At 33.9% G+C, this 12490-nt stretch overlaps 3 protein-coding genes across 4 annotated transcripts; 1 reads left to right on the forward strand and 2 right to left on the reverse strand.

The window, feature by feature from the left end:
- On the reverse strand, window positions 1–5954 carry LOC106745078 (transketolase-like protein 2). Of its 2 annotated transcripts, none has more exons than XM_014620351.1 (8): window positions 5706–5954; window positions 3722–3867; window positions 3141–3330; window positions 2704–2938; window positions 2503–2646; window positions 2231–2404; window positions 1903–2118; window positions 1–1793 (listed from the first exon to the last, which is right to left on the reverse strand). In XM_014620351.1, the coding sequence occupies exons 1-8, from the start codon at window positions 5810–5812 to the stop codon at window positions 1122–1124; spliced, it is 1884 nt and encodes a 627-aa protein (XP_014475837.1). In that variant the 5' UTR covers window positions 5813–5954; the 3' UTR covers window positions 1–1121. The 2 variants fall into 2 exon arrangements, with proteins under 2 accessions (XP_014475837.1, XP_014475838.1); XM_014620352.1 differs by lacking the exon at window positions 5706–5954 and adding an exon at window positions 4531–4779.
- A 305-nt stretch (window positions 5955–6259) lies between these two features.
- LOC106745027 lies at window positions 6260–9864 on the forward strand. The gene is made up of 8 exons (XM_014620249.1): window positions 6260–6541; window positions 6782–7824; window positions 7903–8091; window positions 8459–8649; window positions 8745–8914; window positions 9020–9266; window positions 9406–9554; window positions 9637–9864. Exons 2-8 carry the CDS (start codon window positions 6796–6798, stop codon window positions 9813–9815), a joined length of 2154 nt encoding a protein of 717 aa, XP_014475735.1. The 5' UTR covers window positions 6260–6541; window positions 6782–6795; the 3' UTR covers window positions 9816–9864.
- A 637-nt stretch (window positions 9865–10501) lies between these two features.
- Window positions 10502–12380, reverse strand: LOC106745031 (ubiquitin carboxyl-terminal hydrolase isozyme L5). The gene is made up of 6 exons (XM_014620258.1): window positions 12275–12380; window positions 12038–12101; window positions 11753–11858; window positions 11328–11515; window positions 11056–11253; window positions 10502–10940 (listed from the first exon to the last, which is right to left on the reverse strand). Exons 1-6 carry the CDS (start codon window positions 12348–12350, stop codon window positions 10637–10639), a joined length of 936 nt encoding a protein of 311 aa, XP_014475744.1. The 5' UTR covers window positions 12351–12380; the 3' UTR covers window positions 10502–10636.
- Between the last annotated feature and the right edge of the window lie 110 nt (window positions 12381–12490).

Here is a 12490-nt window from a genome sequence, read left to right on the forward strand (position 1 = left end):
TAATCTTAGAGCAACTTCTATTTCCACTTGTACAAGATATTCCTAGCAAACATCTCAATGTTTTCTTTCTTTTGTGCTTTTAACAACAGATAAAACATCTTCTACTTATATCAAATATATGGATATATCTCTTACAAAAATTCTTTCGAGTACAAACTCTTTTTCAAGTTACAAAAACAATATATAAATTTGTATACAAAAATCACTTCATACAAAATTTGGAAGTATGTATATCTCTATGTATAAAGAAATCTATATCTCTTTCCATCAATAAATTCTATGAAATTGATCAAACGTTAGAAACGAATCTTTTTTAACATTATATGTACAATTCAATGTACATTTTTTTTTTCTTTTAGAATATTGATATCAATATAATTTATACCACTAACTAAATTCCAATGTTGTAGATACATGAAAATAATTTCCATTAATATTGGCCGTCTACATCAAATTCAGAAACAAGAGTCATGAATAAAAAATGACATTTTTCTTAAAGAGCTGCAAACTTTACCTTTTCTTTTAATTTGGAATGCCTTCAGTCCGCTTTCATGTTTATTGGTTATTTGCACAAGATTTGTTTATTATATTTCTTGTTTCCAGATATTGTATTCCTGAGTTTTTGATAATTTCGTTTCATTCTTGTGCAAACTTGACTCTCCTTATATTTTTCTGGCATTTAAAATCAATCTAATATTTTATCGTAACCCATTCTCAATAGCAGCTTATAGCTAGCTACTTATATTATTTTTTCTCAGTAACTCAAATTATAATAATTATAATTAAAAAAAAAACAATTTCATCAAATAAAAACCGAAAATATTTTTTAAATAGCCAATGTGTCAAGGAAAGCCGATAAATGCAGATACAAGAACTAGCGACGTCAAATCTTCCGTCATGTATGTATCACGAAATTATGCTCCAATAAAATTATATCGACTCCAATTCTTTACTTTGTGTACTTTCGAATGTATTTCGAAGAAGACGGAATGTGCTACCACGTATAAGTATATATATTATTGAGGTTCGTTGCTTCGGAAAAATATAACATCTTTTGTACATGTATAGAACTCCTTGTGCGTGTAGTCAGCACGATCTTTCTATGAATCGCGATAATGACGCTAATATTTCAAGATGTCTCGTACCGCTGTGAGGATGTTACGAGAGCTGATACCGAAATTGTCAAGCAGCACCGTGGGAGGACCAGAACGTGGCACTGTCGGCACAGCCAATATCTTCACTATTACGTTTCTCTCCAAGGCAACCGCGGACGCGACAGCCTCGCCCAGACCTCCTTGCGGATAATGATCCTCGACAGTGATGATTCTGCCACCGACCTCCTTGGCATTTTTCACGATCGCTTCCGCGTCGATAGGCTTAATCGTGAACGGATCCATCACGCGAATGCTGATACCGGCTTTGGCCAACTCATCCGCCGCCTTGATCGCCTCGTGCAAGGTCACGCCGGCGCCAATCACGAGCACTTGATCTTTCGCGGATGACTTGATAATCTTGGCCTTACCAATAGCCAACAGCTCATCGTTGTTATATAAGATCGCCGTATTCGGGCGAGAAGTGCGAATGAAGCAGATGCCCTTGGTGTTAGCCGCCAATTCCACGGCGCGTTCTGCTGACACGGCGTCGCTCGGGTAAAAAACGGTGGAACCCGGAATCGAGCGGAACATTGCGATATCCTCCAGGCCCATCTGCGAGGGACCGTCCTCACCGATAGACACGCCACAGTGTGAGCCAACGAAATTCACGTTCGTCTGCGATATCGCGCCCATGCGAATCTATAAGACAAATCATTTATTTACATTTCCGCTGAGTTATTATGCGTTACCATTCGGCAGGATTAAACTATTATCTTATTAATACATTATCTTCTGGTTAGTGTCTCACCTGATCGAAAGCGCGCGTAAAGAACGTCGCGAAAGCCGATACAAACGCGACGGTGCGATCCCTGCAAGCAGCACCGATCGCAACGCCCACGATATTCTGCTCGGCGATGAATCCTTCGATAAATCTGGCCGGGTCAACTGTTTTTATCTTTTCGGCGTAAGTAGAATTCTTTGTATCACCGTCCAGAGCTATAACACGAGGATTATATTTCGCCAACTGAAAGAAAACATTATTAGGTTATGCTGCGAATGTCGGTTTGAAACGTTTTGATAATGTTTTGTGCATGGACATGAATATTGGTAATACTAAAAATGTTAAAACCATATACCTTAGCAAGTGCGGTACCATAAGCCAACCTGGTAGCTACTTGGTCGCCGATTTTGTAACTTGGAGGTGCAGCTAACGTAATGTTACTAATGTCTACAGCTGGGGCATCATCTACAAGAGGCTTCTGTGGACGCAATCCAGCAGGACCTATATTTTTCAAAAGTCCATTCAAGTGCTACACAAATAGAAGATGAGACAAAATTAACAATAATTTTATATCTGCGTGTGTATATATGTATACTTTAATGTAATTAATATCTCAATACAAAATACCTGAATAACTTCATTTGCTTTACCGCCCAGAGGCTTGCCGTGCCAGTTGTCCAAGTTTTCAATTTCAGGAAAGTTTTTACCTTTAAAAGTCTTAGCTAAAATGGCAGTGGGACGTCCTTTTATGTTTTGCGCTTCATGGAAGGCCTAGGAAGATGAAAATGTTTTAATGTTAATATTATTTGGTGCAAATAATAAACTTACCTTTGCCAGTTCCTCCACATCATGGCCATCCACAACCAAAGCATTGAAACCGAAGGCTTCTAATCTTTTGCGATAGACTTCCATGTTATGTTGCAGTGAAGTTGCCTCGCTCTGTCCGAGACGGTTGATGTCAAAAATAGCGCAAAGATTGTCCAGTTTGTAATAGGACGAAAAATGGAGAGCTTCCCAAATAGAACCTTCCGCCGCTTCTCCATCACCGATCAAACAATACACACTGAAAGATAAATAGCAATGGTAAATAGCAAACTAATTATAATGTAGAAGAGAGAAAGACCCATTTAGAAAATTTCTAGCGTCTAAGAAACGTAAGTAATATTGAATGAAAAAGAAGACGAGAAAATCAATATATAAATAGCAATTACAAATTGTTATTGATATAGTGTATTATTAGTGTAATGTAGAATTAAGTAGCGCACCGGTAACTAGCTTTGTCGTAATTCTTGCCTACATAGGCCATGCCTGCAGCAACCGAGAGGCCTTGTCCTAATGAGCCAGTTCCTACATCAACAAAGTTGAGTCTTGGAGTAGGATGTCCTTCTAGATCACTATCAAATTTTCTCAAATTCAATAGTTCGCTCGAAGGGAATAAGCCTGCTTCAGCCCATGCTGCAATATAAATGTGTGACATTGAAAATTATATTACTTTATATATATATTGAATTTACTATAATACATGTATATATAATTTTGATTTTTACAATCTAAGTTCAAAATTTGAATTATTTTTAATGTACGAAGCACCTTCATCGTTGTCTATGAAAGATGTTTTATCGCGATGATCTTTTCTTGGGGATTACTGAAAGTAATGTAACAATTCCGGAAAGGTATCTCTTTCGGAAGGATATCTAGGTTGTGTATATATGTTATCTGTGCGCCCGTCAACAAACTCGACATTGGGACACATACTTTTAGATTTTTATCCACTACACACGTCTTTTTATAAAAGTATATAATATAAAAATATATAAACATAATAATTAATTGCTAGTAAATTTACCTGCATAAAGAATTGGAGCCGCGTGACCCTTACTGAGGACGAATCTATCATTGTTCGGATCACGTGGCTCCGAAACCTTGTAACGCATAGTATGAAAAAAGAGGACGGACATAATCTCTGCCATCGACGAACATGACGTCGGATGTCTAAAACACAGTGAAGCAAAAAACAAATTACAAATACAGTATTGAATAAAACATATAGAATAAGCAATTCAAAATTCCAATATTGAATAACTAACAAGAACGTTTAAATATTTGAGATTATCAATTATAACTACATTTGCGTAATTGAATCACATCCGTCTTTTTAAAATCATACGTTATCATTGTGAGGTCAAACATATCACATATTAGGTTCATATACGTGACTTTCTTAACTCATATTACAGATATAATTTACAAAGCTTTATAAATATCTTTGAACGCATTTCTTATAAATTTTCTAATATTTAAAAAAATTCCGTATCATTTATGATAAATGACACATAAAATGCTAATTTTTTTCTGTGTCAATGAAATTAGTTTTTTATAAACAATTCTAATACTATAATTCTTAACAGATAACAATTCTAATATTACAACTAACGGAATTAATTTCCTATGAACACAGATAATGTATTTCTAAGATTACAACTAATTTTCTAATATTTCAGCTGAACCATGTGCTTAGTAAAGGATTAATGTTTCATGGATCCGATTGGTATATATTTTTAGATCTTGTTTAAATGAACCCCGTTTAGATGTACGGGAAGAGAGAATGATCCTTCAATTATAATTGTAAGATAACTTCCAGTATTCTCATCGTACCCGCTTTTCGCTGCTTCGGTTGCTCGTACGCACTCGATGCGTAGTCTATTGGCGAGATTTTGGAGCTTTTCCATGTTCGTGTCTCGTACCATCGTGAACTAAATCACCAAACCAACCATCGTCGGCAATGAACGTTCGATCGCGACTACTGGCGAGAAGAATTTCGGCAATGAGCTAACTACGCGCGCGAATCTCCCCTACTTCTTCGGTCGCGACGATAACGATGACGACATCGCTTATATATGAGGTATCTCGAGAAACGCAATGTACATTTTTTTTTTCTACTATATACTATTTATTCTTTCTTTCAATATCTTCTTTCGTATACACTATTTATTCTTTCTTTCAAATAACATTTTCAAGGAAAGAATCATATTTCTCAACCGACTCGTTAAGATTATACTGATTTCAATTCCGAATATAGAATGACTAGCATCCAAGGTTAAATGTTCTACTTAAGTAACGTATTTAATGCTCAGTGATTTGCGTGGAACATGCATCGACTCGTAACGGTTAATTATGAATAGCTCCGTTACGTTACACACGACTGGCATGATTTTCTTATCGTGGAGATGCGATAATTAGATGGTAAATATAAGCCAGACTATATATATATTCCTCTTTAGATACCGAATGATTGCACCTTCTTTAATTCTTGAACAGTTTATCAAACACACTTTTCTGCACTTTCCGTACTTAAAATGAAACGAAAAGAAACTGATGTGATGACAGAGAGGCTGAGAAGAAGAAACCTCGTTATGATCTCATAGCACTCGTCATTTACTTGTATAATCGAACACAAATGACGGTGCACTAAATCAGGTTTTCTCAGCTGCACTTTTAGTACCTCGCGCCAATTTTCCCTCTCCATTTTATTACCTCCTTAAAAGCCCGAATATGTATGCATATGTATTTCAGTTTAGTGTATAAATTATACACAGTATAGCTGAAGCTGAAGAGATATAACGTCTCGAAATGCAACGGTCGTCTCGATCGATGTCCCGCGCGAATTTCCGAACGGGCTATTACGAGGACCGCGACTCATTATCGGCGCCTCGTTATGCATGTAACGCTCGCTTATCGTCGCTCATTCGCAGGAATAATTCCGTTTGCGTTTGCAGTTTACGCGCACGTTATCGCCGGGCCGTTGCAAAAGAACGTCGCGAAAAACTTACCCAGATTTGCTGGCCTGCGTAGCCTCGATCGAGTGAATTCTCAACTTAATCGCGATGTCCCGCAATTCCTGGATAGTTTTCGCTTCCGGCTTGTGATAGTTCGCCATTTTTTTCTCGTCCGCTTACGTGCGTGAATACGTAGGTTCGTTCGGTCGGCTGCGCGCCTCGGCTTTTTCGACGGTACTCGCAAAAATGCAACGCCGTGTTACAACGTGCAACAAGTAGATTCGAGTGAACGAGAGAGAGACGAACTTAACCGAGCATGCCCGATCGTCACTGATTACGACTGTAGCGACTCCATGTCTATAGATATATTTATTATACGACCGGATTCTCATCAGCGACACGATATCGCATACATTAAGGCTGATCTCCGATATTCACTGGCAGTACTAAAAATTTATATAGATCGGTATTCATCGTCGGATCTTATATTTAAGGCCGTCTTAAGTTCATCTACAGATGCTTTGTAGCCAATGAAATGAGCTATGTAGCATCTGAAAATAAACTTGAAGTGGTTTATATACAAGATCCGTCTATGAATACTGGACATGGATTTTCAATACTGTCAGTGAATATTGGAACGCTGTCCACAAATAGCGAATCCGCCGAGTTGTCAGTGGTCTGTTCTTCATGGTTATATTTTCTAAGCGGCGTTCTTGTGTTATTTTTCCCTACGGAAACGTGGATAGTGAAAAGCTCTAGTTTTCCACCGTTCAAAAAGAAAAGAAAAAAAGAGAGAGAGAAAGAGTAAGATCGCGGTAAGGTTAGTCTGCCAACGAGGGATTATGTTGGACGTGTTTTTAAGAACAATATTGTAATTACTAAAGTTACAGGTAAGTTTATATATATTGTGCTGAGATGACTAGAATCCATTTGCAAACGCATTTAAAATATTCATCCGTACATATCTGATCTCAAATGAGTTACTTGTATTTCGAATATACTTAATATATTATCATTATTATCAATTGTTATATCAGTTGCAATTGTTGTATTTTCTAATGACAAATTTAACGTGTGTTATATTTATTCGTGAAAAGTCGTCATTAAGTGTATTTAAATTTATTTCGTAGAACAAGACTGAACTATGAGTACCTCACGGTGTATAGAATCGCCTAAATCACATCTACATATGACACCTTTTAAAAAAAGAATAAGGCAAATTGAGAATAAGCATACAGATAAAATTGGCAATAGTAACATGACAGAAAATATAATGACTGATGAAGGTGTAACAAATTATATGCAGGAAATACATATTAAATTTAGTCCCACCAAAGAAAACAAAATTGATGAGAAAACTTTAAAAGTTGAGACAGTATCAAATACACCAACAAAGAAAAATATATGTGGAGGTAAAGAAATAAAAGAGAATGATAATGTACAGAATAATTTAAGATCACAAAATGTTTCACCTATGACTGTGAAAAATATACATAGTATTTCTAAGGCAAATGATTCTTTGCATAATTGTGACAGTTCAAACTGTGATAACAAGATTGATGACAACTCTGCAGATGATAAAAATATATTTTCACTCTGTCTAAAAGAGATGCAAGATTTATTAAAAACTCCACCATGTAAGAAAACAGAACCATTATTACAATCTGACAATATAGTTTCATCAGATAGGAATTTAGAAAAGAGAAAAAATGATGACGATTATAAACAATTTTGCGATACACTTAAATCAGAATTATATAATTCAGAAAATTGTAATGACTTTGGTGCTGTGGATCTATTATATAATGATTTACTAAATACTAGAGTAAATATTGAGGACAGCAAAGTATCATCAGACATATTATTATCCTCAATAGCAGATATGAATACATTGCAATACATTGATGAAGGTTTAGCAGATTTTAATAAAGATCCGCTGACAGATCCTCTTTTCATTAATGATCATGAAGAGAAAGATGTTGATAGTATATTCGATACGGATTTAGATTGCAAACCTGTAGCATTAAGAAGGTCAAGTCGTATACATAAAAGTCCGATTGGGGATTATAATGTTGATGACATTAAAAAACACAAGCTTAACATTGAAGAGAAACATATATTAAAAGAATTGGAAAATATTGAAGAGGAAGAACTACCATTAAATACTATACAGGTTGGCCAATATTCTAGGTATTTTATATTTATTTTTATGTTCGTACACATATGTTAGTTAACTATTTTATATACACAGCAATTGGCGTCATTAAATATAGAACTTGTACACAAAGTACCTCCACAACATAAAATAGAGACCAGAGCTGGAACTCATACTACAACAAATGAGAAGATATTATTTCAAAAGTATGGACCACTTCGTAAAGGTCCGTTTACATACACAGAAGATAAAACTATTGCACAAAATTGGGATATGTTTTGCAAGGTATACTTTTGATATATTATTGATACAGATTGTCTCATTTAATGGAAATTGTGACTAAAACATTTCTATTCTCGATAATAAAGAAAATGTGTTACAGAAAAATTCGTGTAGTTTGAGAGAACAAGTACCATTAACCGATGATTTAAAGAAATCAATGATTGTGAAATCTGTATATAATTGTATAATCTTGAATTAGATATTTCAATAATCATAATATTTGTCTCTCAAATCGTACCCTTTTTTTTTTAGACTTTTTCTATATTATCACAAATAGCGGAAATATTTGGAATGATCATATTAAGATTTTACAATCATATAAATAACAAGAATGATGTATAACATTCTATATGTCATGTCATATATATAGCTTCATAATTGGGACTCAAAAAACTTGGAACCGTTTCTTAATTGGAGATATGATGGAAAATACTACATACATAACTTAAAAGAAAGACAGAAATTCGTCCAATTTTTAGCGAATGGATTACCTTGGCGGACCCTCTTTAGCGTTTATTCCAGATTTAGAATCTTATACCGTAACAAAATCACTAATACTCGGTATGACAAGAAATTTTACTTAATATATTTTTACTTAAAAGAATTAGATAGAATTTTACTTAAAATTTTATTTCAAGTAACCATATATATTTTAGATATACTTCAAAAGAAGATCAAAAAATTTTGACGTATATACAGAGTAAACATCTTGACCAGCGTGATACTAAATACATGGAATTAGCAAAATTGTTGGGACGAACAAGCCGATCGATATCTAAACGGTATAAGTATCTTAAAAGAGTTCTAAATGAACCAGTGAAAAAATGTAAGTAACTTTCTCTCTCAAGATATATTTATATATTTTTAAGCATGTTTGCGGACAAATACATATGTATTTAAAATTCAATTTGATTTCATTACACGATATTAGTAAAAGTAAAATGGACGGTGCCACTCATAAGAAAATTCATAAAGACGTTACTAAATGTAACATTAAGTGAAAATATAGAAGAGCTTAAACACGTTACACTCCCTATGCCAGTGTGGCAAAAAATGGAAGAAAAACTGCATATAGATGAGAATGTTTTAAAAACATTTTGGCAACATCAATTGCATCTGCAATTATTCAGTACAAATTCCATCTATTTAAACGATATCAAAATACAATTAATTGAATAGTAAGTATCACATATTATATGCTATATACGTCTGCTGTATTTGTTGCTAAGAAACATGTAAATTGACTTTGATATATCTTGATAACCATTATTGTGAGTACCACTATACATATACACAGCGCACAATTCGTTGTTGTAGTATATATAAAAAAGGAATATCGAGTACTCGCGAAATTATATGGCCCAATGTAGCTCAATATTTTGATGGAGCGACTGCAGTATTTCTCTGCAAGATTTTCTTTTATCTTGTCCAGGAATGCGATATGAACGACACGGAAAATTTCGCTGGTATTATGAAACATCGTTTAAACTATATTCGTGAAATCACACGATATACATACAATATGTCAAGGGAATATTTCTGTTGCAGATATCGTGGAATATTTGTATCATAAGAAGATCCCTGAAATTAAAGATGCCCCGACAGATAAGTTTCTACCTAGAATTGTATATAAAAATGGAAAAATTGATGTGTTAAATTCGGAGGATGATGCAACCGATACAAATACTGCTGATTGTGAAGCTGATTGTGACACTGATGATGTTTAAGTAGTGTAATGAACTGTATGCATTTAACATTAAAACCGATCATTAAGCTCTTGCATTGTTCATATTGCTCTAGTTGACATATATTTTCACATCTGATCAAGATCTAAAAGTACAAACCAAGCAGATGCAAAAGCTCACTGAATGCTTAGCGAGTGGTTGTATTATTAGTGATGTAATCATTGATAATTTTATAAACATTTCTTTACAGCTAACATCTCTCTTATAATATTATTAATTTAGTATATTATATAAACAATGTGTATATTTTAAATATATACATAATTATATATAATCATATTAATAATAAGAGCGCGAGCGTGGCATGGTAGACAGCGCACCAGTCTACTGTGCTATAGAGGCCCCGGGTTCGATCCCCGGCAGAACCAGAAAAATTTTCATACGCTCGTAGCTCCTTTTCGGTGGTCCGGTAAACCACCAAGAGTAATCACATGCCAAGAAAACTTCTCTCCAACTGCCGTTCGGAACCGGCGTTAAACTGTAGGTCCCATATGCATGTGTACAATCTGGGTGCGCACCACATGCATATGTAAAGAGAGAGAAGTAGGCCTGGGCCCGACCTTGGGCTGTTGCACCATAGTAGTAGTGGCATATTATTAATAATTATATTGACTTTAGTGTGATGTATACGTTAAATTGTAGTATACAGCGGAAAAAATGCAAACATATATGTGATTATTACGTAAAGCAGTTTATTAAAGAAAAAAATCGATATACATAGTATTTCGCAATAATGCGGATAATAGATATCAAACTTCGTTTTGATATCTATTTTTAAATAATCATAATTTTTCAATATATATTTAAACTTTGTTTTTCTTCGATTCTTTCTCGAGCGCTTTCTCTTTTGCCTTTTGATACAAAGGCACAAGTTTGCCTTCCTTAGCAAGAATCTTCAAAAGTTCCATGATAAGTGGTAGATAATTGTGTTTTCTTCTAATATTCTCTATTTGATATCTTTTCGATTTTCTTATTTCTTCTTCAATAAGTGCTTGCAAGCGTTCCAATTCTGCAGGATCACAAATATTGGCCTTTTGCCTCTCATACAAGGTTTTTCTGTCTGTTACAATGGCCATTAGATTGAAGTGAATTTCTCCTTCATTATACCTGTTCACAAATATTTTTACTTTTATGTGACACTACAGATAAACAACGTATGTATATATTTTTAATGTATATACACGATATATATTGGACGAAGTAAAACATAATCATAACTCACTTGTTTATTCGCTTTTGAATTATAGGTTTTGCAGCTTGTACCCATTGTTCTCCTACTGGACAAGGACCTAAATCTATCGGTCCATCCTTTAATCCATCTAATTCGTACAAACGACCATCTATTGGAACATAACTCACAAAATGAAACACATTGTCATCTTTAGATGCCTGTCTTGAGTCGTATTCAAATAAAGTTTGCCTAAAATTTTACAAGTATACACACACTGAATAATGTCGAATAGTTAGTTGAAAGAAAAATGCAATGATAAATACCTTGAAAAGGAATTATGTACTTCCCTTATAACATCGGAGTTACTAAGAGCAAGTCCACGCATATTTGCGTCAAAGCTTTGACAAAAATTTTTAAAATCTTCTAAATTTGGCCCTAAAGATATGTCTGCATGTTTACAATTAAGTAAAACGCTCAATATTGCTTGTGTTGCACAGGCGTTATTTATTACCTAAATAAATATAATTTCTTTAAATAAAGCATGAATGAAAAAGAGAGAGAGAGAGAGATATGCAATATTTTGTAATCACAGATAAATTCTCACAAATATATATAAAATAATAATGGCAATATATTTTTACTTTATATCAGATATTTATAAAAATGTATATTTTTTCACAAGTTTTTGCTTTGTTTTCATATATTTAGTTCAAAAATTAAGTTTTTATTGCACATGTATTTCACATACCTGTTTTGCAAAGAATATCTTGTCCAATCTATTATCTTGCACAATATTTCCCGATAGTTCATCATCTTGTACCCATTTGAATAGAAATATTAAACCATGAATAGGTCTGTGGAAAATATTATTTGTAACAGATATAAAGAAGAAAATCTAAAATTTATTTACATGATCACATTCCGAAAAGAAGAAGCATAACTAGTAAAAAATGTTTAATTGTTAACAAAAATATGTGTGTGCGTCCCTTTAAATAACATAATAGAAATTACATTATGTACAAAATAAACTTACTTTAAATTATCGAATTGCTCATCATCCAAACTCCATAATTCTTCCACTTGTGCCCCTTTGACACCTGACACGAGTAAAGTAATATATGTATATATATTAATATATTGATACTTTGAGTGTAGATTATGTAGAACATAGCTTGTTGACAGTGGATATATAATGATGCTGTTATAAAACAATTTGTAAATTCCATTACACTTAAGTCGATTTTGTTACAATTTAACGAAAAATAATTACCAAATTCTTTAATCAGTTCTGTAAAAACGCCAGGATCACTTTCAATGAGACACCAATTTCCTGCTGAGTCCGCCATATTTTATAAACTGTCTTGACATGTGAAATAAGCAGAGAATATACGAAGACTTGGTGTCGGACTAGCAGGTACAAAAGAAGTGCAAACCTAAAGTGAAGTTTGTGAAATGAAATTTTGTAAAATAGGCTTTATTTGCATTT

Source organism: Dinoponera quadriceps, unplaced genomic scaffold, assembly GCF_001313825.1.
Source record: "Dinoponera quadriceps isolate SergipeBrazil2010 unplaced genomic scaffold, ASM131382v1 scaffold717, whole genome shotgun sequence".
NCBI lineage: Eukaryota > Metazoa > Arthropoda > Insecta > Hymenoptera > Formicidae > Dinoponera > Dinoponera quadriceps.

Coding starts and splice junctions, on each gene's coding strand:
- LOC106745031 (XM_014620258.1), bottom strand. CDS start 12,350: ATGGCGGACTCAGCAGGAAATTGGTGTCTCATTGAAAGTGATCCTGGC. Junction 11,254..11,327: donor GTACATAATTCCTTTTCAAG/GTATTTATCATT, acceptor GTAAAATTTTAG/GCAAACTTTATTTGAATACG. Junction 10,941..11,055: donor ATTCAAAAGCGAATAAACAA/GTGAGTTATGAT, acceptor ATTTGTGAACAG/GTATAATGAAGGAGAAATTC.
- LOC106745027 (XM_014620249.1), top strand. CDS start 6,796: ATGAGTACCTCACGGTGTATAGAATCGCCTAAATCACATCTACATATG. Junction 7,825..7,902: donor TACCATTAAATACTATACAG/GTTGGCCAATAT, acceptor TTATATACACAG/CAATTGGCGTCATTAAATAT. Junction 9,267..9,405: donor AAAATACAATTAATTGAATA/GTAAGTATCACA, acceptor TCGTTGTTGTAG/TATATATAAAAAAGGAATAT.
- LOC106745078 (XM_014620351.1), bottom strand. CDS start 5,812: ATGGCGAACTATCACAAGCCGGAAGCGAAAACTATCCAGGAATTGCGG. Junction 2,939..3,140: donor TACGACAAAGCTAGTTACCG/GTGCGCTACTTA, acceptor TTTATCTTTCAG/TGTGTATTGTTTGATCGGTG. Junction 2,647..2,703: donor ATGTGGAGGAACTGGCAAAG/GTAAGTTTATTA, acceptor TCATCTTCCTAG/GCCTTCCATGAAGCGCAAAA.